The 25,716-nt window shown below is 40.5% G+C and overlaps 1 protein-coding gene across 13 annotated transcripts in view; it reads left to right on the top strand.

Annotated features, from left to right (window-relative positions):
- The window catches only part of LMO7 (LIM domain 7), a 163,417-nt gene extending 141,691 nt beyond the window's left edge, over positions 1 to 21,726 (top strand). For all 13 annotated transcript variants that reach the window (XM_020783502.3, XM_020783503.3, XM_020783504.3 and 10 more), the window contains 10 exons: positions 1,104 to 1,208; positions 2,652 to 2,744; positions 4,791 to 5,155; positions 7,460 to 7,516; positions 9,305 to 9,357; positions 9,847 to 10,066; positions 11,867 to 12,172; positions 14,381 to 14,489; positions 16,701 to 16,803; positions 20,982 to 21,726. In XM_020783502.3, coding sequence (XP_020639161.3) covers positions 1,104 to 1,208; positions 2,652 to 2,744; positions 4,791 to 5,155; positions 7,460 to 7,516; positions 9,305 to 9,357; positions 9,847 to 10,066; positions 11,867 to 12,172; positions 14,381 to 14,489; positions 16,701 to 16,803; positions 20,982 to 21,004 — 1,434 coding nt within the window. In that variant the 3' untranslated portion in view covers positions 21,005 to 21,726. The remainder of the gene's footprint in view (positions 1 to 1,103; positions 1,209 to 2,651; positions 2,745 to 4,790; positions 5,156 to 7,459; positions 7,517 to 9,304; positions 9,358 to 9,846; positions 10,067 to 11,866; positions 12,173 to 14,380; positions 14,490 to 16,700; positions 16,804 to 20,981) is intronic.
- Positions 21,727 to 25,716: the final 3,990 nt, after the last annotated feature.

A 25,716-nucleotide genomic window follows, 5' to 3' on the forward strand; every position in this document is an offset into this window, starting at 1 on the left:
TCTGGGAGTCTTCAGAGGCTCCCCAAGCCTCCAAACACTCCCAGAAGCTGGCGATTTTGCCGGTGCTGGCCCTGTGCAGGGGTGGGGGGGAGTGTGGCAAGGGTCCTGGGAGGCTCCCTCGGACCCTTGCCATGCTCCCCCCACCCCCCCACGGGGCCGGGGGGGGTAAAATCGCCACCTTCTGGGAGTGTTTGGAGGCTCCCCAAGCCTCCAAACACTCCCAGAAGCTGGCAATTTCGCCGGTGCTGGCCCTGTGTGGGGGTGGGGGGAGAGTGACAAGGGTCCTGGGAGGCTCCCTCGGACCCTTGCCATGCTCCCTCCACCCCCCCACGGGGCCGGGGGGGGGAAAATTCGCCAGCTTCTGGGAGTGTTTGGAAGCTTGGGGAGCCTCCAAACACTCCCTGTAAGCTGGCGATTTCACTGGCGCTGGCCCCGTGGGGGGTGGGGGAGCCTCGCAAGCATCCTGGAAGGTTCACCCAGACCCTTGCGATGCTCCCCCCCCACGGGGCCAGCGGCGACGAAATTGCTGCCTTCGCTCCATAAGACCTACATTTTGGGGGGAGGAGTGTTTCTTATGGAGCAAAAAATACGGTAATCCATGTTTCTATCTCACATTTACCCTGAAAATTTTTGCTTTGAGCGCTTCCCCTCAACAGTTCACATAAAAACTTAAGAAGAGCCCTGTTTGATCAGGTCAAGGGCCCATCTAGTCCAGCTTCTTGTATCTCACAATGGCCCCACTAAATGCCTCTGGGAGCACACATGACAACTAGATACCTGTCTCCTGATACCTCTCCCCTGCATTTTGAAGCAGAAAAAATTGTATGCCTCAGAGGGTGACATTGTTAGAGGAAGAAATATATGTTTGCCTTAACTTCTTGTTTTCTGGCTTGGTTAGTGTAATTGGATGGGATTAAAGAATTGTTTGCAGAGCAGACTGGACGGCAAAGAAGAGCTTTACTGCATGTTTCACATTTTGCACATTAAAAGGCAGACACAGGATTGGGAACTGTCCAACTATCATCTAGCATTAAATCTCAGTTTGAAGATTTTTGGACATACCACTGATCTCTAGGTGATCTTTTGTTTATAATGTTTTGTAGCTTTCCGTTCCACCCATCAGTGCTCCTAGCCGCTGGGCCTGGGATCAAGAAGAAGAAAGAAAAAGGCAAGAAAAATGGCAGGCAGAACAGGAACGCTTACTTCAGGTGCGACCCTAACTTTTCAACACACATGACCCATCTTGGCTTGGCTCTGGCTTGACCCACCATTGAACAAACTTGCTCTTTTATTTACGCCTTCAGTAGATTCCTGTTAGTAATTAAGGCAATTTTTTGCTCAATACATTTTTTTTTTGCTACTGAGTGAGTATAAAACAATTCTGTATAGAAATATAGGAACTTACACTGTGAATTCCATACAAGCAGTAAGTTATAGCTGCTGTGCAGTCCCAACCTTATTCATGTTTACTAAGGATCACATTGTATTATGTTAAATTACTCTTAATCCAGTTGTAACCAAGCCGCCTAGAGTGGTCCTCGCTTGACCAGATAGGCGGGATGTAAATAAAATAAATAAATCCAAGCATAATGTGTTACATATTGATAACATGATCATTTTCTGATGTTAATTTTGATTTTCTTTACCTATTATGTTTATTGTTTACATTTACTGTTTTAAAATTGCTATCTATTATGTTATTGTGTTATTTACTGCCCAGAGTGGCCTTGGCAGCCAGATGGATGATATAAAAGCCAAATAAATAACCAGATCCATCCATCCGTCCATCCACTAGCTGATGTTGAATGGTGACTCAGTGCATATGTAAATCCCAGTGATCCAGTGGATCTCTTCTAGTAGGACTAAGAACTGGGCTTAGACCTATACATTATCTGTTTAGGGCGGATGGCTTCCTGAACAGAATATGTTCCTTTTTAATTCATTTTTGTGCAACAGTTGCCAGATTACTGAAAAATCTTCTGTCATGTTTTTAGAGAAATCTCCCAGACACTAGGCTCTTAAGGCTGTTACAAGTCTGAATGGTCTACTATCATCCTTGGTCCATGATAAAAACTAAGTTGAAGCATTGCTTTGTCAGAAACACTGAATCTCTTGCTTCTGTGGGAAGCTTCTTCCTTATTTTTTTTCTGGAGAAAGAAAAATTAAAGTTTGAAAAGTACCTAGATAATGCCGCGCAAGATGATTGCCTCGCGGGACGATTAATCCACAAGATGATTGGTTTTTGCGATCGCTGTGACACTTCGCAAGACGATGTTTTCTATGGACGATTTTCACAAGACAACGATTTTCCCCCATTGGAAGGCATTAAATAGATTTCAATGCATTCCAATGGGGAATCGCATTTCGCAAGACGATGTTTTCTATGGATGATTTTCACAAGATGATTTTTCCCCCATTGGAACGCATTAATTAGATTTCAATACATTCCAATAGGGAACCGCGTTTCGCAAGATGATGTTTTCACAAGACAACATTTTTCGAGGAACGAGTTAACATCGTCTTGCAAGGCACCACTGTATTTCTACAGTGAATATAGATGATTTCTGTAATGATACAGTATTTGTATTGCAAGAAAACAAAATGTTCAATTAATTGTGTAACTAAATATACCTGCACATTTTTGAAACTAGGAGAAATACAAGCGTGAGCAAGAGAGACTCATGGAAGAATGGCTGAAAGCTCAGCAAGAAGCTGAAAAGGAGAACTCTAAATATTTAAATGAGGTGAGAGCTGGTTTGCTCAGAACTGGGAAACATTATTTGAGAGGGAAAAAAAGAGACAGGACTCAGCATTCCTTAGACAGTTATGCCGTGTATGCTGGAGAATTGTGGGAACTAGAGTACAAAAAACTTAACATTTCTAATCTCTGGTGTGAGCTTTCTTGAATGTGGCAATGATGATGATTCAGGTACATTTATATCCCACTTTTTCTGCAGTGATCTCAAGTCAGTGTATGTGGTTTACCTTCCCCCTACTTTGTCCTACCCTGTGAGGTATCTCAGACTGAGAGATTGATACAGCCACAGAGACAGAAAGAGTGGCCCAAGCTCCCTAGTGAGTGTCATGGCTCAGTTGTTTCCCAAGTGTGGACAACCACATTAGTCCATCAGAAGAAATAACCAAAGATCAGTTGAATCAGAAGACATTTATTAGAATCAATATAAATTGCAGATTGATAGATGACTTTCACATTCAAAAGACTTCATCAGGCATGAAAGAAATAGACAGAATGACAACTGTATATTCTAATTATAATGTAGTATAATTGGTAAATATATATATTAAAATAAATAGATAATAAAGCAAACACATGACCAAATCCCAGATTCAAACAGAAATTGTTAGATAATGTAATGTGTTACACATTACACCATTATGTTACCAATGTGTAACACATTCTGCTTAGATTTGGGACTTGGTTGCTACTGTATTTCATCCAGGACAAACTGCTGTGAAATGCCTTGCTGAACTGAGTTCTTTGTGTTGTCATCTGGTTTTTACCAGCTGTTGCAGATTGAAAATCCAATTAAAGATCTTGCTTAGAAGGGCCAGACAAGTCTTTGTTTTTCTGAGCACCCTTGCCAATATGGAGATAACATACTGGACTAGTTAGAGGACAGGCAATATTATATGTTCATAACTTTCATTTATTTCAGCTTCACTTGTGCAGAGGTTCTGTGGAAGCCTAATTTATAACAAGAGTTGGAAGACTGTATTTAAACTGTCAAGGTTCTTTACCTTTTCTGCCTATAGGCCCAGGCTTTCCCTCACTTGAGATCTTAAAGCAGAAGCTAATTGTTCTTAGCATTAGATTTCCTAAGTTGTGCAGAGAGTTTAGACTGGATATTAAATGTTCCTGGCTGACTCGGCAAAATGTCAGATCTTGAAGAAGATGCCTGACTCCTGGGGGAGTCCAGCATCTTCTTCAGAATCTGACAGATGGACCTCTGATTGCAACTAGCAAGAGGGCAAACTTCCCATTGTTAGTTAGTGTATTGTGGCATGAATCAAAATATACTGTATTTGACACGGGCTTTTGTCAAAACAGATACGCTGTAGCAATGGTCAATGGTAGTTGAATTGTTAAAGTTTGATAGTAATTCCATTTTTTTGGCACCTTTCATCCAACGATGACAGTTTTCATCCCAATCTACTCATTTTACTCAGAAACCTCCTAGTCCCAAAATCACTTAGGGAATTTCTTGAGTGATGCTAGTAGGCATTTAAATCTGGGCCTCCCTGGTCCTAGTGTGAAGTTTCAACCACATTTTTACAATTGATCAATAGTACCTGAAAGTGCAGTATGTCTCAGCAGAAGCCTGTGGTGACTGAGATGACAAGGAAGTAGCATCTTTGCAGTGGCTCTTTTCCATGTCCTGGCTACTGCTTGATAGTGATCCAAAAAAAAAAAATTCTTTTACAAATTTGTGAGTATTTCTTAGTAAATGTGTCCAAAGAACAGGCAGACATATTTAAGGGAAAACTTTTGCTATGAAGCCATATGTCAGATTTGAAGTGGGACTGTTGCTCTTGGAGATAAGAGCACACAACTTAGATGCCAGGTTCAGCCTCTGAATTTGCAGTTCAAATTATAAATGTACCTGCTAGCATGTGATGTTGAGGACCCCTAAACTTGGTAGAAGCCCATATTTTTAAATGTCTTCCCGGTGAGAAACCATCATTTATATCTCCAATTGATAGCCAAGCATTTTGCAAAATGAAGCATATCCTGCCATGTCTGTAAGTCTTGGTCTTGTGCTGTCTTCTAGGAACAGTATGAACTGAAATCAGACACAGCGTCTGTAACTCAGCAAGAGCCACCTGTTTCCTCCTGGGGGACAAATGGAAGCAATAAGGAGGATTATTCTGATGCTGCTAAGCAAGAGGAAGAGGAAATAGAACCAGAGAAGAAGAAAGAAGAGCAGAAACACCTTGAGACCCAGAGATTACATGAAGCTGCAGCCTTGCAAGCAGAACAAGAAAGGAAGCTCCAACAACTGGAGCGCGAAAGGGAGTATAAAGTACCGGACACAGTATACAGTGTGGAGGAGCAAAGATATAAGGAAGAGGCAGAACAGAAACCACGAGTGGAACAAGCCAAGGATGTTTCAGGGCAAAGGCCCCAATATCAAAGGTCTGATTTTACACTTAGAATGGGATATTTTTGCTTTTGATCAGGAAAAGTGCTGTGGGTGGCATACATAGCCCTAAGACTGTGCAAAAGATACATAAATAGAATGTTACGTGGATTTGGATTAATGTATCTTTGCACAAGTAGTTATGAATGCAAAGAATAATAGATAAAATGGATGAACAGGATTACTATGAATCTACGTAAATGATTAGTTTTAGTTCAGTTAATCCAGTCTGTAGTTGATTTCTTCCATTAGTTTATATGAATGTTTTTTGTGTGTTGCACATGAGAAGCAATGGGAATTGCATGAAAAATAGGCCCTTTCATGTATTTTTAAAATAATGAATGTGACATAACATCTGTAATAGTAATGGCTAACTAAGATACCCTCCCTTACTGTGTAAACAGTCTGTGAAAACTGAACTGTTCTGGTGAATTTCCTGCAGACCACTTCAAAGAATCATAGAAAATAGATAGGTTTGGCAAGATTGGGTCTGCATTGGGTTTGGCCATTAAAACAATGCCAGCCAGGATAATCAAGTGAGAGGTGTGCGGAGTACAGTTATGTTGATTCCTGCAGTAGGCTCTCTCTTACATCTCAAGTACCACTGTAGGCATGCTGCATTTTGTACCGTCAGCCCTCAGGGTAATTGTGTGCCTCCAGCCATGTCCCAGTCCTAGCAGAGTCCCTGTTGCCAGACATATTGTGAGACTTTCCTGCTCTGAATCCTCCTCTCCCCTCTTGCCTTAATGAATTAATGTCAGGATTGTTTGTGCTTCATACTGCGGTGGGAATGAATTACCCAAAATGCTCTTGTTCAGGATGTCTCTGGAAGAGTCTGAATCCATTTAATTAAATATGGTGAAGAAACCTGTTGTCCAAAATGCATGCATACAGATCATTTAGGTCCCTGTCTTATCACTAAACCATTGTTAACTCTGCTAGATCTCCATGTATATTGCATTGTTGAACAGCAGTGTTTTGTTAACAAGCTCATAGACTGTAAAAGAATGAGTCACCCATTACCTCATATGGAACATGTTGGGTCATCTCCTCTTCATGAGGCTACATTGAGTGAGTGATTTGCAGAAGAACTGTTCAGTTAAGCTCTGCATTCACTGGCTATAGCCATAGCATTGTCAGGTGTGCCGCCAGCAAAATCCTGATCTCAGAGCGGTTGCAGCTATTGAAGCAAAAAAATTGTCATTGAGAGCTAGATTAAATATTTGCCATCTGCTGTACTTTTGCATTCCTGAACCAGCTGGTAAGCAAATACTGATTCTACGATCTGTAGTCAACAAGACTGTGTGACTGTTGTGGGTAAATGATAGATCAACCTGGCCTAAGAGAGCAGATCCAAACTTGAATATTTCAAAGCTGGTAACAGTTTGGGTAGGGTCTTTCTGTGTGAATAGCTCCTAGAATAGCTACAGGCCAGGACTTTCTTGGCAAGCAACACAGATAGTTAACCAGTCTACATACTGAGATCTGCTTAGGCTGTGAGAACCACTTAAGCATTTATTCCTTTATGTGATGATGCTATGGAGAGGAACAAATTACAAACTGATTCTGAATGTTAGCTGTCCCTTTCAGAATTTCTAATCAATGGAAAATGCAGTGTGAAGAGATTGAATTTTGGGAGCATTTTGTTTTCCCAAACTACACGACACCAAGAATGGGCAAAATGAGCCCTCTGGATACTCTTGCCCTACAACCCCCCCCCCTCTGTATTCCTTGTCATTTACCAGATTGTCTGGGCTGACGGGGGCTGTTGTAGTCCAAAAACATCTGGAAACCTGTGCCTTGCCCACTTGTGCTTTGCATATTACAGTTTCTCTCAGAAATGTTACTAGTTGTGTCAATAAAACTGTGCATCTTGTAGATAATATTACGTATGCCTTTTAGTCTCACCATTAGAAGGGCACAAAATGTCTCTTCCTCTCGTGTGTGTGTGTGTCCCAGCCCCCAAAATGTATCACAGTGCATGATAGCCACATTTTTTCCTCATAGGGGCTGTTTATTTGTAAACTGAAAATGCTAAGAAGAATGCAGACTGCCAAGTTTTTAAAACTTGTATTGTGGCTCAAAATTATGCAACAGACAACAGGTCTGACTTCCTAATCTGTCATCCCCTTCTCCTACAGCTTCCTGTTTTCTGGGACACAAATCTTGGTCTGCAAGAATTTCTTGTTTAAAAAAAAACCAGGGAACTATTGTTCATGGTTCAGTATCTTCCTGCAATACCAGCCAGATGTGTCTGTAATCTTGTATAACCTATTCATTCTTATGTGTATTTATTCTAGACATTATGAGCCGTCAAGAAATTCAGATGAGCAATCAAACTACTTTAATGCTGACAGGTAAAAGTGTGCTCCCTCTAATAAATTAGGCTAATGTGAGATTTGAAAGTAAGGGTGTGTTGTTTCATGATATACTTCTATATTACAGTGTAGCACAGCGGTCCCCAACCTGTTTTGGTCTGCGGACTGGCTGGAGAAGGCGGGGCATCCCCCACGCCTGTGCGCATGCACAAACAAGCATGCGCTTTCTCTTGCATGGGCATGTGAGCGCCAGTACAAGCACTGCACCATCGTTTGCACATGCATGTGAGCGCTCATGTGCATGCGCAAATAGCAGCACGGCACTCGCACGTGCATGCTGGAGCGTGCACGCAAGTGCAAACGGTCTGTGCGGAGGTGAGTGTGTGCAGGGGGTGGGGCAGGAGGTCTATCTCGGCGGCCCGCTCCCCGTCAGGCCATGGACTGGCACCGGGCCGCGGATCATGGGTTGGGGACCTCTGGTGTAACACACTGTTACACTGTAATATATTCAACCCTGTTTTTAATTATGTCCTTTTAAAAATATGTCCTTTAATGCAGAAATTATGACATACCTTAGGGAAATGTTTCATTTCTTGGTGGTAGTGCTTAAATTTTGATTTAAACAGTATTAAAGATGTGGCATCTTTAATACTGACACATTGAAGTTTTGCAATGTGAGGGGGGCATAATTTAATAATATAGCTATTATTCTTTGTGTTTGCCTATCACTATACTTCTGCTTTACTGCGTAAATATTTTATTTTAAAAGACCATTCATGGAGGCTTTGCAAAATGAAATGTCATTTTGGCTATGTTAATGTTAGATCATTCAGTGAAATACACTTGCAGCATCTGCTGGCAACACATGTACAAGTATCGTGAGTTTAGGCTTTTAGAATGTTTAGGCTTTCGGAATAAAAAGAGAACATGTTCTACTGTTATTTCCACCATATTTATCAGGTATGTCAATGAAAAGAAGACTTCTCACCGGGCACTGCTTAGAGCCAGCCCATATAATTCCAGTTGTTTATCTTTAGCCACCATCATCATTATTCTCATTACAAAATGTTTTGTGGTAGGCTATTCACCCACATGGTTGTGCAATGTAAACTATAAAAACAATGAGTGGCTGTATAAATGAGCATTAATACTAGCAGTGACAACATTCTTTGCTTGAGTTTATGTATTCATACAGCATGATTTGAAAAACTTATTCAGGATTCCTGTTCCATTTTTATTTATTATATCTGCCATTTAGAATTCATATGCAGATGTCTGCAATTAAATAATAAAATTTTATACTGTAATCATCATCTCATTTCTACCTAGTAAACACTGACATGGGAGCCATCTCCCATCTTCTAAAACTGTTCCTCTCAGAGTGAATGTCCAAGTTGTTGCTGCTTGAACTCACCAGGAGTCCTGTTGACCTTAGCATATATTTGCATAACCTTCATTGCTAATTTTAAAATAAAACAAAAATAAGATTGAGCTAACCTTTTTCCAACCGTGCACTTCTACTGACTAATACTGTGATGCACATAAAACAATTTGCATTTTAAGTAATATGCAGTCATATTATAGAAGATGTTCAGTTATATGAGCTGTATGCAGATGATATGGTCTCTTGTTTGTCTGAAGTGTATCTCCATTCACTTGCATGTTAATTTCTATTCTGTAGAATTCATAAGTCAGTGATATCTCCAAATCTGTTCTAGATTCTGATGGCCAAGCACTGTTACATGTGTGACACTTTATTACACTAATGTACTACTTGTAAATTCTCTACAGTATCTATGAATTACATAATTTGTTGGTTATTTCTAGAAGTAAATCGAGATCAACTACAGATCTAGATGATCATCATTCCAACAGAAATGGTGAGTTTTATGATATGAAAATATAATATATTTTAAAATGAATAATGGGTGAACCCTGTGTTTCCTAATCTTGGATATTAGACTATTTTTGTCACTAGCCATGTAGTAAGCCTGAGTTATTAAAAGATGATGGTTCCAGTGTTAAGTCCAGCCTTCAGATTATAGACAATGTATTTGATATGTGTCAATGTGTTAGGTTATATTATGTATTATTGAATATTAGATGCTATTGTTTCTCTTGGTGGTTAGATTATGGAATTAGTCATAGTTAATTTTCTAGCATCATTCTTCCCCAATGCGTGCTTGTACAAAAATGTGTGTGGTGCTACACCTTTCTATTGTTACTTTGTCATGAATCATGACTAATTCTTTGAGGCATGCAAAATATTCACGCATTATAGAAAATATTCTTTTTACATATTCTCTGCTCTTCAGATACGTGTGTGCTTTCTGCATCTTCAGTTGATTCATTAATTTTTTTTAAATTAGATATGAAAAACAAACTCTCCGATCAGTCATGGAATGTTGGTGACTCACAGAAGAAATCTCAGAAGGAACAGGGTTTATCAGCAGCTGAGCTGGAAAGACAGCAGATTCTTCAGGAAATGAGAAAGAAAACACCCCTACATACTGACAATAGCTGGATTAGGCAGCGCAGTTCCAGCATGCATAAAGAGCCTGTTGCCCTCCTTGGCAGTAAAATGAGGAGGTAATGGAGATGCTAGGAAGCCTTCCCTCCATGTTTTCTTTTGAACTTCATGATGCTGAAGCTATGGTGGAACTGTCATTTGTGAAGCTTTCCCTCAGAATAGTTTCATTTAGTTTAAAGTACTAATATAGAGAGGTGTTATTAAAATATGTATATATAGAAATGAAGTTTTCCCTTGTATAGTGAGAAATCAGTAATAACAACAGCAAACACACACACACTCCTGACTTTTTTAAAAGTATATTTTGATGCTTCACCAGATTAGCTTGTGAACCAATGTGCTTTTGATTCCTATTTGAGCTACGTTTGTTGAGAAAAGGGTTCTTCCTTAATTTGGGCATGGGCACATATTGACTGAAACTGAAAAAAGCTCTTCTCAGGTACACCCAAGATTTGAAAAGGCCTCTGGAGTTTGAGCAGACCTGTTCTGGGCATTGGCAGATGATGTTCTTCCTTGCTTTAGAGTGCCCAATGTACAGGCTTTCTCACAAATTGATCTGTGAATCACATTTAAATCCCACTGTCAACATATGGAACTAGTGACAGCATGGGCCTTTGGATCATGTATGTATGCATGCTTTATATATGTACGTATGTACGTGGAAGGCAGCCTGTTTCTGTACTGGAGGGGGGACCTACGTAGAGATATCTTTTGTCACTTGACAGACACAGGGATTGGTTTCTTCTTTCACAGGCTTGTCTTCTAACCAAGGAAGGGTGTGAGGGAAGCTGCTTTCTCCCTCACTGTTTCCCAGTAACTGGAGGTTCCCTATACCCAACCTGTGTTGCGGTCTCCAGGAATTTGTCCGGCTTCTTTAAAAGCTATCTAAGCTATGGCTGCATCATTATATTTTGTTTATTTCTTTTTTGATTTTGTGCCATTTTTAGGCCACCTTTCTCCCGGTGAAGGGACCCAAGGCTGCTCACAATGTTAAAACAAGTGAAATTAAGAATACAATAAAATACAGATTAAAAAGCTATTAAACTATGACAATAATTAAACATGCATTAAGTAATTAAAAACATTTAAAAGTTTAAAAGCAAACTTAGAAGACATAAAAACTAATAACCTGGGACTCAGTCGTGGTTATTAAAGGACTGCCTAAAATGATGGATCCTCAACTATTGGCAGAAGGATTAAAGAGAGGGGGCCAACCTGATCTCCCAAGGGAGGGCATTCTACTACCTCAGGGTAGCCACAGAAAAATGCTTCTCTCGTGTCTCCATCAAACATTCCTGTAGTGGCAATGGGAATGAACGAAAGGCCTCCTCTGAAGATCTTCAGGGGCTACACCAGCAGACTGCATGAGCTATATTTGTACATGCCCAAATTAAAGAACACTGCTTTATTAACACATGTCTATGTCACTGAACTTAAGAGTGGTTTCTAGATCTGTTTCAATGATTTGGACATGTCCCATGGATGGCCTGCTTATTTTAATTGAATAGCATATGCTTTGCTATATCATGATGTCTACTTATGTATTTGAATACTTTTGTGTGGGTTTTTGACTATATCATCATTTGCTCTTAAGTCTTTTGTATTTTCAAAATGGTTCCATTTGGGAGTGCTATTCAAGAAACACATGCCTGAAGTTTTTTTTCCCATAGTGTGTAGAACTAGCTATGCAGCATTTTGGGAAAGATCTTCTAATTCTGATGTACTCTTTTGGGTACCCTTTCATTATAACAAGTGATTTGAATAAACCTGTTGAAGCACTGTCCCAAAATACACAATTTAATTACATTGCCTTTTCCCCTACATTGACAAAATATAGTTACCTATGATTTTTCTTTCAGAGGGGAGAGTTTAGATAATCTTGATTCCTCAAGATCAAACTATTGGAGGCCTCATTCTTGGATGAATCAGTCTGCATCTTCAATGTCTTTGTCATCCAGTCATGATTTTAGTCGCCATGTGCCTCCTGTGGTGTCCACTTCAAACCGTGCCTATATGCGTACTCCCTCGTCCAACCCGCTGTCTTCTTCAGCCAGTTCTGTGAAGACTTCCTCCTTGCCTCATATTCTCCCCTCTGCGCCATCTCCTGTTCCCCATGTTCAGTCACCAACTTCTGCTTCCCATTCTGGAACCCAACAACGTAGCAGGTAAGTCTGAAAAGCCTTTGCCAACACATAATGTTTTCTTTATTTCCTTTTGGCAAATGACTGTACAGAAAGAATATGTTGAATCTTTCTCTTTCTACAGAGACTAAAAATACAGTTCAAAGTGTATATGAGTGGCCTCCGGCTACCCTTCCATGATGAAACCACAAATTGCTGCAGAAGCAGAATGTTTTATTCAAAACACCAGTTCAACTTAAAGGGCCAATGGGTTTGACATAACCCAATGTCCACAAGGAGCTGGGCAGTTATCTTCACTCCCGGCCCCGGCTTTGTTGGTTCCCAGAGTCACAGTCTTAGGGAGTGGACTGGAGCTCCTTCTCCTCCACCTTGCAGGTGGTCACCATAGGCTCCCTCTCCTGCCAAGCCATAAGACTCCCTAGTGGCTTCCCCAGGACTGTAACTCTTCCCCAGTTGCTGAACCAAGCTCCACATGCACCTGGCTGCGTTGCTCTGGGGACTGTGATGTAGGATGGGCTGTCTGTCAGCACCAGGGATTGGTGTAGTGGCTCAGTTGTAGGAGTGCGCTCCTGCTTTTTTTCAGTGGCGACAGTGGGCTCGTCACTGGTTCTCTGCCCAATGCACCTTACACTAGTTAGTTTTCCCTGTCATATGTAGGCAGCCATCTATGGGGACACTTACAAGTCCACCCAGTTGCCTGACTCTGGGTCATGGCGACAAGCCACCTCCCAGACTTCTGTGAAGAACGCTTTCTCTGTTCTTGGCCTCACAAGCTTCTGAGTCCATTTCATCTGCTCACTGGTCCTCCTCAGTTGGGGCTGGTTCCTCCTCCTCCTCCTCCTCCTGTCCCACCACAGCCACACCAGCTCAGTCCAGAGTGTCTCCCGTGTATCCGTCGTCCCCACTGCAGTCTGTACATACGCTGTGTGTAGGGCAGGCTGTTGCCAGTCAGGCCAAGATGGGAAGCCCCACTATCTGGGCTAGCAGCCCTCCCACCAGTCTCACGGTGTAGGAAACTTTAGAAAGGTGGTACAAATATTTCATAGAATCATAGTGTGTGTTCTCTCCAAAATTTATCCATTTTTTTGTCCTTTTATTGTCAATTTTGTCAATTTATCTTTATTTACCTGATATAAAAATTGGTTTACACATGCTATTTATTAGACTTTGAACATACATTTAGCACTTAGGTTGTTAAATCTGTTAATTTCCTCCTCTTCCGATATTATTTGCCCTCTGACAGGATCTATCCCAAAACATTGCAATAAATATTGTCAGTATTAATAAGCACAGGTTTTACATAAATTGAGAGGCATATGCAAGCATTATACATTAGTTGACATTAAAAAAATTAAATCATGGAAGGTGCATTTCATGCTTATTCATTATTTTTCTATGACTGAAAGGCCAGTATTCCATTTTGTTTTAAAGTGTGGACATGGATGCACACAACACAGTACCAACACAGAAAGTTACTCCTTGCCCCACTCTTCCTTATTCTGGGGTTATTGAATACTTGGATCAGTTATGTGTAGGGATATTGTGTAAACGATACTGGTTTTAAAGAGTAGCCTTACCTTATATACTGCATCTCCTTACTTTAAAATTCTGGATCCTAGTTTAAGAACAAGTCAGGCAACATGGTAAAACGTGCAGCTTCATAGCTAAGGAACTGACAGGGGACCCTGCATGAAAGAAGTGTATGAGCCCAGCAGAGAGCGCCTAGTTTCTAAAGTGTTGGTGGTCAGCAATGAGTCTGGACTTGACTGCAGTACTATCCACAGAAGTTTCCTTTGGTGTGACTTCAAAGGGGGTTCTGTTGTATATATCCCAGCCTACTATCATGTTGTCTAACAAGATACAGCTGTTGGGTTTGGGACAAGCTACTTTTAAAGTGCATTCGTAATTTCCCACTGATCAGGAGTGAGATAAGAGCCTGAGCCATATGTTGTTGTTTTCTGAATTCAGTATTGTTTTTTTTAACTGTTAAAACAATTTATGTTAGGCCTGTGTGAAACATTAGTTGAACTTGAGCATTTTGTGTAATCCTTCAAATTACAGCTTTATCATTTTCTTGTGAGTTTTCCATTGTAGGTCAACAATTTCCCGATTTCTCCCACCCATCTTGGGTCTTGTTTCAGTACTCATTCTATCACATTCTCTTTTCAATTATCTGCCTCTGTCTGGTTTTCTACAATCTGCTTCTCAGCCACATTCTCATTCTGTATCTAGGTCGGTGAGTGGAAAGCGTACGTGTTCATACTGTAGAAACGTTCTGGGCAAAGGAGCAGCCATGATCATCGAATCTCTTGGTCTTTGCTATCATTTACATTGTTTTAAGGTGAGAGGTGGGCAAAACAGTATGGAAGTGCCAAGCTTTGCTTTGCAGCTTGTACGGCAACAAAGAAATCTAGTTTCAGGCTCTGCTAATCAAGCATGTGCTAGATTGCTTAAACTGATGCAGCAACTTTTTTCTACTCACACCCAGACTGAGGTGTTTGAATGATTAACTCCTGATGTAAGGTGACACATATTTTGCAGTACTCTTAGTGGTCTCCTGTAATTTTGCAGACATCAGAATTGCCATTCAGCATTAAGGACACACCATGTGTACTCTGAAATAGATTAATTAAAATTTTCAGATATACAATTTGTTCTTTTGTATTCACACAATCAGGGGAGCACATGTGTGAGGGAAAGAATAATGTCTCCCCGCTACCCTCAGCCATTTCCTCTGTACATGTGGGGCATTGCTGTGAGGGCTAAACACTGGCTGAGGCCAGCTGGAACTGACCACTTCAGTAATAGCATACCTTCAGAACTCTTTCTCTCCTTCCATATGTGCCTACCTGGCAGTGAAGATCTAGCCAGGGGGCGCTTTTGAAAGAGCTGTCCCTCAATGAGGTAAGAGGGATGGCTTGTAGACAAAGGGCCTTTTCGGCAGGTGTCCCCAGACTATGGAATGCCCTCCCAACTGAGATTCGTCTGGTGCCGACGCTGATGACATTTCAGCGCCAAGTCAAAACCTTCCTGTTCCAGAAGGCTTTTAATTGAAATAATATTAACTGTGGGTCCTGATGGCAATTTTTAGAGTATATATTTTAATTGTATTTTAATTGTCTTATCTTTTTATTGTATTTTTATTGTGCCAGAGACCTTTGGGTAATTTAACTTATTTATATTAGTTAGTTAGTTAGTTAGTTAGTTAGTTAGTTAGTTAGTTAGTTAGTTAGTTAGTTAGTTAGTTAGTTAGTTAGAGAAAGAAAGAAAGAAAGAAAGAAAGAAAGAAAGAGGAATAAGTCTGCTTGTCCATGGCCTTCAGGATATTGGTGGAGAACAAGGCACCGTATACAGAGCCCATAATCCCATGAACCCTTCTGTTTCTTGTGGAGCTTAGCAAGTCTAACTTGCTTTTCCTCTGCAATGGCTGCAGGGAAGAATATGCTGGGCCTCAGGTGTCTGTGCCGAAACTCTTCTGACAGATTGAGTCTTATTTTATTAATTATTTTGTTATATTGCTACAGATGTCAGAATTCAGGCTGGTACGTTTCTGATGGATTGTGGCAGCTGTAGTGAAAAAACACTGAAAATTCCATATCCTATTCCAGAGGGCCAGTAGAATTACTTGGATTTTAGTGTAACTTCAAGTGTAGAGTACATGATTGCTATAGCTCCATTATTAAGCTGGCTCTTTTTTATGTGTTAATGAGTTGTATTTGTATTGAAAATATAATATGGTAGAGCACCTTTAAGAAGCAATATAGTAGAATGTGTTTTTTTTACAAAATCAAAAATCTCTTTTTAAAATAGTGTTCCTTTCAGACGTTTCGTAGTAATCACATAAAATGGAAAAATAATAATTTAATCTGAGGTGTTCTTACAGCCACTAAAACCCAATAAGAAAGCAGCCTTTTAAATACATCCTTCATAAGCCACTTCTGTACCTCCTTACTGACAAGTGGGCATTACTTTGCATCAGGTGTAACTTTCTCCCAGGAAGGGAGTGTGTACCGTTGCAGCCTAAATGCTCTTTTGAAAACTGCAACATGTGCAGCTTTGTATAAAAGAATGATTAAATAGGGTTCCCATTCTTACTTTGAGAGAGAGTACTGGTTGGCAGGGTTGGGAGCCTTTTAAAAGGCTTCAAACATGCATTTGAACAGAACTGCAGTGCAGAAAGCACTATTGACAAACAGACAAACAAACAAACCTTTGCTGTGCAGCATATTGAAGAATTAATTGTATAACTCTTGGACAGGTATCATTGTAAACAGGAGCTTGCTCAGATTGTGCTCTCCAAGGAATAGGCAGGACTAACAGAACTAAAAGCAGATCCCGTGACCTATCTAAACTGTTTGTGCCAAAAACTGCTGCTTTTGACTTTTGTGCCAAATAAATCACTCCTGTTTCAGAAAGAAGATTAACTTATCTAACCCCTGGATCATTCCTCTTTACTACTTAAGTTGGGGTGGAATGTTCAGATTTTCACATTCTGATGGTGATATTGCCAGTTTTGGAATTGCTAATTCTTTTCTTTCTTTTCCCTGGGCAGTGTGTTGCTTGTGAGTGCGACCTTGGGGGCTCACAGGCTGGAACAGAAGTCCGCATCCGAAACAATGAACTTTTCTGCAATGATTGCTATCTCAGATTTAAAAGTACGTAGTATGGTTCCTTCTCACAATTCAAGTCCCTTTAGGGCAGGGGTGGGCAACCTGGTGGGCTTGGGGCCCCCAAAGGCCATACCGGGCCCTGTAATGCCCCCAAATTGCCAGTTTTTAAAAGATTAAATTAGGAGGGGGCTGGGCATCCATCTGGTTTCTTCTTCTTCTTCTTCTTCTTCTTCTTCTTCTTCTTCTTCTTCTTCTTCTTCTTCTTCTTCTTCTTCTTCTTCTTCTTCTTCTTCTTCTTCTTCTTCTTCTTCTTCTTCTTCTTCTTCTTCTTCTTCTTCTTCATGGGAGGGGGACCTACAACCATCCCATGCAATAACTGGTACTACTGAATACCTCCAGGAGCAGAGAAACGTAGTCAAGTCAATCTGACTTACGGTGACCCCTTTTTCAGGGTTTTCCAGGTAGAGAATACTCAGAAGTGGTTTCCCATTCCTTTCTTCTGTGGGCACCCTGGGACTGTGACCCAAGACCACAAAAGTTGGCTTTTATTCCAGGAAGTACAGTTGGAGTTTGAGCTTTGAGCCTGTAGCTCCACAGCCAGATACCTAAATCACTACACTATCCAGTCAGCTAAGCTAATTTACCCATCTCCAGCTTTGTTTGTTTGTTTTTTTTTTTGAGGGGAGGGGGCTCAAAATCAGCTTTGGGGGAAGGGGCTGCATCCCACCTTTGCTCTAGGGTCAATTCTCTCTTATGAATGTGGCATAGGTTATGAATTCATTTATAAGGGGTCTTAATGTTAACTTTCTTTGTATCTGTCATATGAAGGGCTGATCTCTCCCTGTTAAAGGGATATCTCATATCTAAGCCAAACAATAGAACATGTACATCAGAGTATATATCTTGAAATGAACTAATTTTCTGTGCAGCAAGTTCACATCTTCAGATATTTTTATTGAAATACTGGAACAGAGAGGAAACTCGAGTTCTCATGACTCATGTGTTATTGAAAGAACTAATGTGTGCTGTTGTCTAAGTTTTTATTTGCTTTTTTCCCATGTACTTGTGCCATTAAGTTGGAACCCTCTCATAGTGACCCTAAAAGGGCTTTCATGGTATGTGAGATATTTAAGGAGTGGTTTTACCAGTCCCACACCCCCAGTGAGTTTCCATGGCCTCCTGACTGAGTCCTAGTGCATTGTTCTGTCCACTACACCACATTGTCATGTATTTAATCTGATTTGTTTGCTAATAGGTATCTGTGCCTTTTTGAGAGGGATCCATATTGCACTCACTTTCTGCCTGTTCTCTTAGATTGTGTGCAGGTAGCCCTAACATAACATATTCAGGACTACTGTCTTCTTGCTATCATGCAGCAACATATTAAATCCATCCATCTTTGACAGTACACATATATGGACAGCTCGTGGGGCTAGGCTACATGGATGGCTTTGCACGCTTGTAATAAGGCAGAGGCTTCACTGGACACTTTGCAAGCTCCCATTTGTGCATTATAGCAGTGAACTAGTAGCCACAGGAAATTGTCTTCTGGTGCAGTCAATGGACTTAGAACACCATTCTCTAGTCTCTCAGGTCGCTTATTGAGAGGAAGAGAGGAATTTTGGAGCCTGCAGTTGAGCATCCTGAGCAACGTGGGCTTAATTTTCACATTACAAAATTATGTTTGCAAATACACTTTGACTTGATCGCTCAACACACACCTATTTCTTTGCTTCCCTTTTCTCTAAATTGCATAGGCTGTTCTGTTTTCACTTTCTAAGGGCCAAACTAGATATGACTTGAATAGTATGGAAGCAATTGAACATGCAAGTTGTCATGTAAATAGCTCTAAAATGAATCTAGACACCGCTGGGATCTCAGAAGGCAGAGGGTGTGGGAGTTTATTCCATATACACAAGCTGCTGTTATATCAACTGTTGTTGGATTCCGATCCTCCTTTTGGGTCAATTGCCCTTCTCAAAAAACTGAAATTGATTGGCTTAGATAGTTTCATTAAGTCAAAAGCTAGCTTTTCAAACAATTAAAAGAAGAATTTTTAATTACAGGAATTAGGGAATGCAGCTAATAAGACCTGTTCTCTGTTGTTTTTTCAATTCCCTTCAAAATTTATCAACCGGCTGCTTTTCTTTCCTTGTTTAATTTTAATTTCAGGAATTATGGAATGCAGCTAATAAGACCTGTTCTCCATTGTTTTTTCACATTCCCTTCAAACTTGGTCAACTGGCTGCTTTACTTTCCTTTTTTAAAGGCCCACAAGAGCGGAGGGCTTTTTTTCTTGCCTATGGCTATTCCAAGAATGTAATTACAAGAGCGGTCAAACCAAGAAAACAACACCAAACTGAAGAGGAAAAACAGCCACCCACAAATAAAGTATTTTTGCCATACATCAAAGGGGTCACCGACCACATGGGGAAACTTTTGAAAAAACGCAACCTACAAACAGTATTCAGGCCCACCACAAAAATACAACAAATGTTACGGTCAGCAAAGGACAAAAGAGACCCTCTCACCACTGCAGGAGTATACCAGATACATTGCAGTTGTGGCCAGGTATATATTGGAACCACAAAATGCAGCATTCACACCAGGATCAAAGAACATGAGAGACACTGCAGACTAAAACAACCAGAAAAATCTGCAGTAGCTGAACATGCCATAAAGCAAGCTGGACATGAAATTCTGTTTCAAAATGCTGAAGTACTGAACAACACCAGCAATCTTTATGTTAGACTGTGCAGGGAAGCTATTGAAATCCACGAACACCAGCAGAGCTTCAACAAAAAAGAAGAAAGTTTAAAATTCAACAAAGCCTGGCTCCCAGCACTGAAAAATACAGCTTGCAAAAGGTCAACAAACTCTACCCAGCCAAAAGGACCAGTGATCACTGCACACAAAAGACCAGCTAACAACACCCATCAATCACAGTGACAGATTATCTCTCCCCCTTATCACAACAATACACCCACAACAAAAACACACTGATCATCATAATCACCCAATCTCCTGAAAAGGACAAAAGCTGATCCTACAGCTATAAATACTCAGCTATCCAGCAAACTGCACCAGAGCACAGGAAGAGTTCTGACTCCTGTCCTCTGAAGATGCTGGCCACATACACTGGTGAAACGTTAGGAAGAAAAACCTTGAGAACACAGCCAAACAGCCCAGAAAACCCATAACAACTATTCATTTTATGTTATCCATGGAGGTGTTATCCGAAAGAGCTGCAGATTTTTTGGGATCAAATTTTAGGATACGCTATTCTCCTCCTTATTGAATGCTTTCTACCTTTGCCTTTTTGCTTTTTAGATTTTGTAAATATGGGTTCAAGCTGTTGTTTGTACAGTGGTGCCTCGCTTAGCGAGTGCACCGTATAGCGATGTTTCCGTATAGCGATCCCTTTTTCGGGATCGCTATACGGAAACATACCCGATCTTCGCAATGGGGAAAACCCGCATTGTGAAGATCGGGTATTGCGGTGGCCATTTTGGAGCCGCCGAACAGCTGATCGGCGGTTCCAAAATGGCAGCCGGAAGCCCGGAAATGGCTGCCGGCAGCCGTTTTCGCGCCCTGCCCTCGCTTAGCGAGGGCGCGAAAATGGCTGCCGGCAAGGGGAATCCTCGCTGAACGGGTAAGTAAGCAAGGTATTGGAACGCATTAAACTAAGTTTAATGCATTTCAATACGTTTCCCCTACCCATTTAGCGATGATTCCGCATAGCGAGGGTTAATCCGTAATGGATTAACCTCGCTATGCGGGGCACCACTGTATTGGGAATGAAGCTTCCACTGGCATATAGCTTTAAACTCCAGCAATTTCAAACAACTGCTACTTTGATGTGATATCAATCCTCTCTCTCTTACCTCTCAAACTGCTTTTCCTGCCTGTCCTCAGTTGTTTGGTCTTTTGCATGCCCAAAGGCAAACTTCTATTACAAGAGCTCCTTCTGGTGGCTTTTTGAATTATAATAATTGCTCTTTGAAAGAGGAGTTCAGGCAAGCCGCTCTGCTTGTAGTTTCACTTAAAGGTCAGTGCACTTAGAGGACTAGAAAAAGAGATTCTTTTCCTAAAATATTTTTGGTGGAAACGAGCACGAAATAGCTAGAATGCAAAACATATCTGATTTTTTAGAAAATTTGCTTATTCTGAAGAAGGGTCCCCCCCCTGCACCCTCTAATTAATCTTTCTCTTCCTTCCAACAGCTGGACAGCCAACCATTATGTGATGCAAGCCTAAATATGAAACAATTGCTACAGATAGAGGAGGAAGCTGCTGCTGTAGATCTATAAATATGTATTGTGTGTGGTGTTTTTTTTTTTTAAATATGTTTGCCTGTTTAAGTCATGTAGGAAATTCTTTGTATCCTTCCATTAAATTTATTTCAATCTATTTATGAGAAAGTAATCAGAACCTCTTCTGGATTAAAAGTATCCAAGGTTTAAGTTAATTGTACAATCCCATCCTTTTACAAACAGGAAAGAAACCTGAAGTTGGTAATTTCAGAATGGTGGATGCTAATTAGGAGCTAGCTTTAATTTTCCAGTAATATATGGTATTTTTAATGCTCTTTAAAATGAGCATTAGTGAGTTAATACGGATTTATAACTACAGTTTCTATTTTTGATGTATATGCTATACGCTATAGAGTCCTTCAGAATATTATGAAAATGGCATCAGAGGGCATGCTGTCTATATTTCAGTTTCTAAGCTTAAGTAATATTACCCTTTTAAAAACGAAAATGTATACTTCAGTCTGTTTGCTTGGGACTTAGTATTCCATTGTGCTTTAATACTAAAATCCAACAGGGGAATTATTTGTGAAACTTTTTTTTGTTCTATGTTTGGAAAATGTAACTTTACTTGCACCTCAAACAAGTTACTAGAACTGAAGAATTTCTCCTTATGTTGACTTATTTTGTATTTGTAAATAAAGTTGCTGATGCTGCACTTATGTGAATTGAATTGTATTTTTATTATCTTACCTGAGGGAAGAAAGTCTGCAGGAAAGAAGCTGCAGCAATGTACAGTAGAGTATAATTTCATTTGAGTAAATAACTTCTACCACTATTCCTTCTTTATACTTATTTATTTGGCATCAGTAACCCAAAGTTTCAAAAAGTTATCAAACTATAGTAAACCTGACTTGGAAATATTGTATAATATTCCTTCTTAATCAGATTAATGCAGCAATTAAATCAGGCATGTTAGAATTTTATATTATGAGTTTTGAATTAATTCAGGAAATTCTCTGGTGTCTTGATGAGTTTTATTGGAAAGTTTTGTTTCACAAGAGTCGATGGCGACTTTAAATGTTCAGGGTGAAAGCCAAGTACTGAGTATGCCTTGCTTCTCTCTACCCTCTTGGACAGAGGTTCTGAAGCTTTCTAGGTTTCGGGAACCTTGAGACATGGCTCTTTTAGTGAGGAACTCCATCTCTCTTCAATTGTCGTGTAAAGCCCACACTACAGAGCATTTTGAGCATTAAACTTCTAGAAGCCACCCCTCAGCTAGGCATTGGCCAGAGATGCTGGGCTTCCTCATGTTGAACTGCCTGAGCACTGACCCAGTCTTCTAAATGAAAAAAGCTACGGTCAGCAAAGGACAGAAGGGACCCCCTCACCACTGCAGGAGTATACCAGATACATTGCAGTTGTGGCCAGGTATATATTGGAACCACAAAATGCAGCATTCACACCAGAATCAAAGAACATGAGAGACACTGCAGACTAAAACAACCAGAAAAATCTGCAGTAGCTGAACATGCCATAAAGCAAGCTGGACATGAAATTCTGTTTCAAAATGCTACTGAACAACACCAGCAATCATTATGTTAGACTGCACAGGGAAGCTATTGAAATCCACGAACACCAGCAGAGCTTCAACAAAAAAGAAGAAAGTTTAAAATTCAACAAAGCCTGGCTCCCAGCACTGAAAAATACAGCTTGCAAAAGGTCAACAAACTCTACCCAGCCAAAAGGACCAGTGATCACTGCACACAAAAGACCAGCTAACAACACCCATCAATCACAGTGACAGATTATCTCTCCCCTTTATCACAACAATACATCCACAACAAAAACACACTGATCATCATAATCACCCAATCTCCTGAAAAGGACAAAAGCTGATCCTACAGCTATAAATACTCAGCTATCCAGCAAACTGCACGAGAGCACAGGAAGAGTTTTGACTCCTGTCCTCTGAAGATGCTGGCCACATACACTGGTGAGTATACCGGATTCCTTGCAGTTGTGGCCGGGTATATATCGGAACCACAAAATGAAGCATCCACACCAGAATCAAAGAACGTGAGAGACACTGCAGACTAAAACAACCAGAAAAATCTGCAGTAGCTGAACATGCCCTGAAACAAACTGGGGATGAAATTCTATTTCAAAATACTCAAATACTGGACAACACCAGCAATCATTACGTCGGACTGCACAGGGAAGCCATTGAAATCCACAAGCACAAGCACAGTTTCAACAAAAAGAGGAAAGTGTGAAGCTCAAAAAAACTTGGCTCCCAGCTCTCAAAATTACAGCGTGCAAAAGGTCAACGAACTCTACCCAGCCACAAGGACAGGAGATCACTACACACAAAAGACCAGCTAATGACACCCATCAACCACAGGAACAGATAATCTCTTCTCCTTAGCACAACAATACACCCACAACAATACACACTAATCACCCATCTACAGAAAAAGACAAAAGCCTATCTCACAGCCATAAATACTGCACTCCCAAGCCAACTACACCAGAGCACAGAGTGCTGTCCTCTGAAGATGCCGGCCACAGAGACTGGCAAAACGTTAGGAAGAACAACCTTCAGAACACGGCCAAAGAGCCTGAAAAACCCACAACAACCAACTCCAGTTGTGATCACACTGCAGCTGTGGTAGTATTATGCAGAATAAGAGATGAAAACCACTAAACTGCCTTGACTTACACTAAAGGTGAGCTATAAAATTTGTAGGCAGTTTCCATGTTGCCACATAAATCACCATGTAGATTGAATCTGTAGTATTACCAAAATGATGGCCATAGTGAATGACGATGAAGAGACTAATTGTAGTTGTACAACTTTGTACAGCAGTGTTTTGAATGTGTGATTGCATCACACAGAATGATTTGTAGTTTTATTGGCATACTTCTGATACATAATCATTCATGTCAGTAATCATCATCTTGTGGGATTTCTGCATGCAAACTGATAGACACCTTGAACATAACACACCAGACAAAGTAGTAGTAACAGAATGAAGAAATATATGGATCATTGACATTGCAATTCCAGGGAATGCCAGAGTTGAAAATAAAGAATTAGAAAAACTAACAAAATACAGGGATCTGGCAATCAAAACATCTCACCTGGGAATGAAACACACTTCAGGGGTCTCCACAATCATTGGTGCTTTGAGAACAACATCAAGAAATTTCACACCATCTTATAAGCAGTTGCAGATCTCAGAAATAACACCATCAGAGCTACCAAAAATATGGAAATATTATGAACAAATATTAGGAATTAAATACTGTGCCAATATTTAACAGATACTTGGGTTTTTTTGTTAAAACTTTTATCTGTTATATAATACCAGTCAATGTTTTTATAATGTTGGTTGACTGTGTCTGGTATTTTTGAACAAAAATAATAAATGTGCTGTCAAGTCAATTCAGAATTATGGTGATCTTTTTCATGATTTTCCAAGTAGAGAACACTCAGAAGTTGTTTACCATTTCCTTCTGGGGGCACCCTGGAACTGTAGCCCCAAGGCCACACAGCCTGGCTCTACTCACAGGAGACACAGTGGGAGCTCAAATTCCCAATCTCTGGCTCTGTAGCCAGATAATTAAACCACCACTGACATATAATTGTTTTCCCAAGGCAAAAGCAATATAAAATCATAACCTTTTCATTATTGCAACCAGTACACAATTTAATGAATGTAAATCATACAGATGCCTGACCTTATTTCCCTGGACACTATCCCTTATTATTTATTTATATTTTGTATATGCTGCCTTTCTCCCCATAGGGCAGGGATCAGGGAACTTTTTTACCTTTTACCCCCCAAAATAATTTATATATGCCGACATTACCCCCTTGATTTGAAAAGAAGGAAATCATACATTATTTGAATTAAAAATATTATTGAATCTATACAGGCTGTGTACCGAACTAGCAGGATGCACCAAATTTGATAAAGATGTGTGCTATTTTTGCTGGAAAACATTGCACTCCAGCCACGTGGTATAGAGAGTAGTAAGGTGTCCAACGTGCCTAGCAAGTTGCATTACATTTTTGCTAGCTCGCAAAGGGTTTAATCATTGTCAGTGGCTACCAGAGTGGTGCTAGCAATGACATGCTTGCTAGAGACAGCCAATGCAGAATTGGGGAGGGGGCTTTCCCTACCACTTTAATCATTCTATGTGTGCAAAAAGGAACAAATCGGGCTAAAGGCCATGTCACCCACCCTGGTGCCACAGCCCAATATCAAAGGACCAGTGTGCTTTTTTTATAATCATCAGTGGAAAACTCAGCAGTGGCCAGAGGACTGGAAAAGATCAGTCTACATCCCAATCCCAAAGAAGGGCAGTGCCAAAGAATGCTCCGACTACTGTACAATTGCATTCATTTCACATACTAGCAAGGTTATGCTCAAAATCCTACAAGGCAGGCTTCAGCAGTATGTGGACCCAGAACTCCCAGAAGTACAAGCTGGATTTCGAAGGGGCAGAGGAACTAGAGACCAAATTGCTAATATGCACTGGATTATGGAGAAAGCCAGAGAGTTCCATAAAAGCATCTACTTCTGCTTCATTGACTACACAAAAGCATGACAGAAAGTGAGGAAGAATTAAAGAACCTCTTGGAAGGAAAGCAACGACAAACCTAGACAGCACCTTAAAAAGCCACCCTTCCCCCCGCCTT

Source organism: Pogona vitticeps, chromosome 3, assembly GCF_051106095.1.
Source record: "Pogona vitticeps strain Pit_001003342236 chromosome 3, PviZW2.1, whole genome shotgun sequence".
Taxonomy (NCBI): Eukaryota; Metazoa; Chordata; class Lepidosauria; order Squamata; family Agamidae; genus Pogona; species Pogona vitticeps.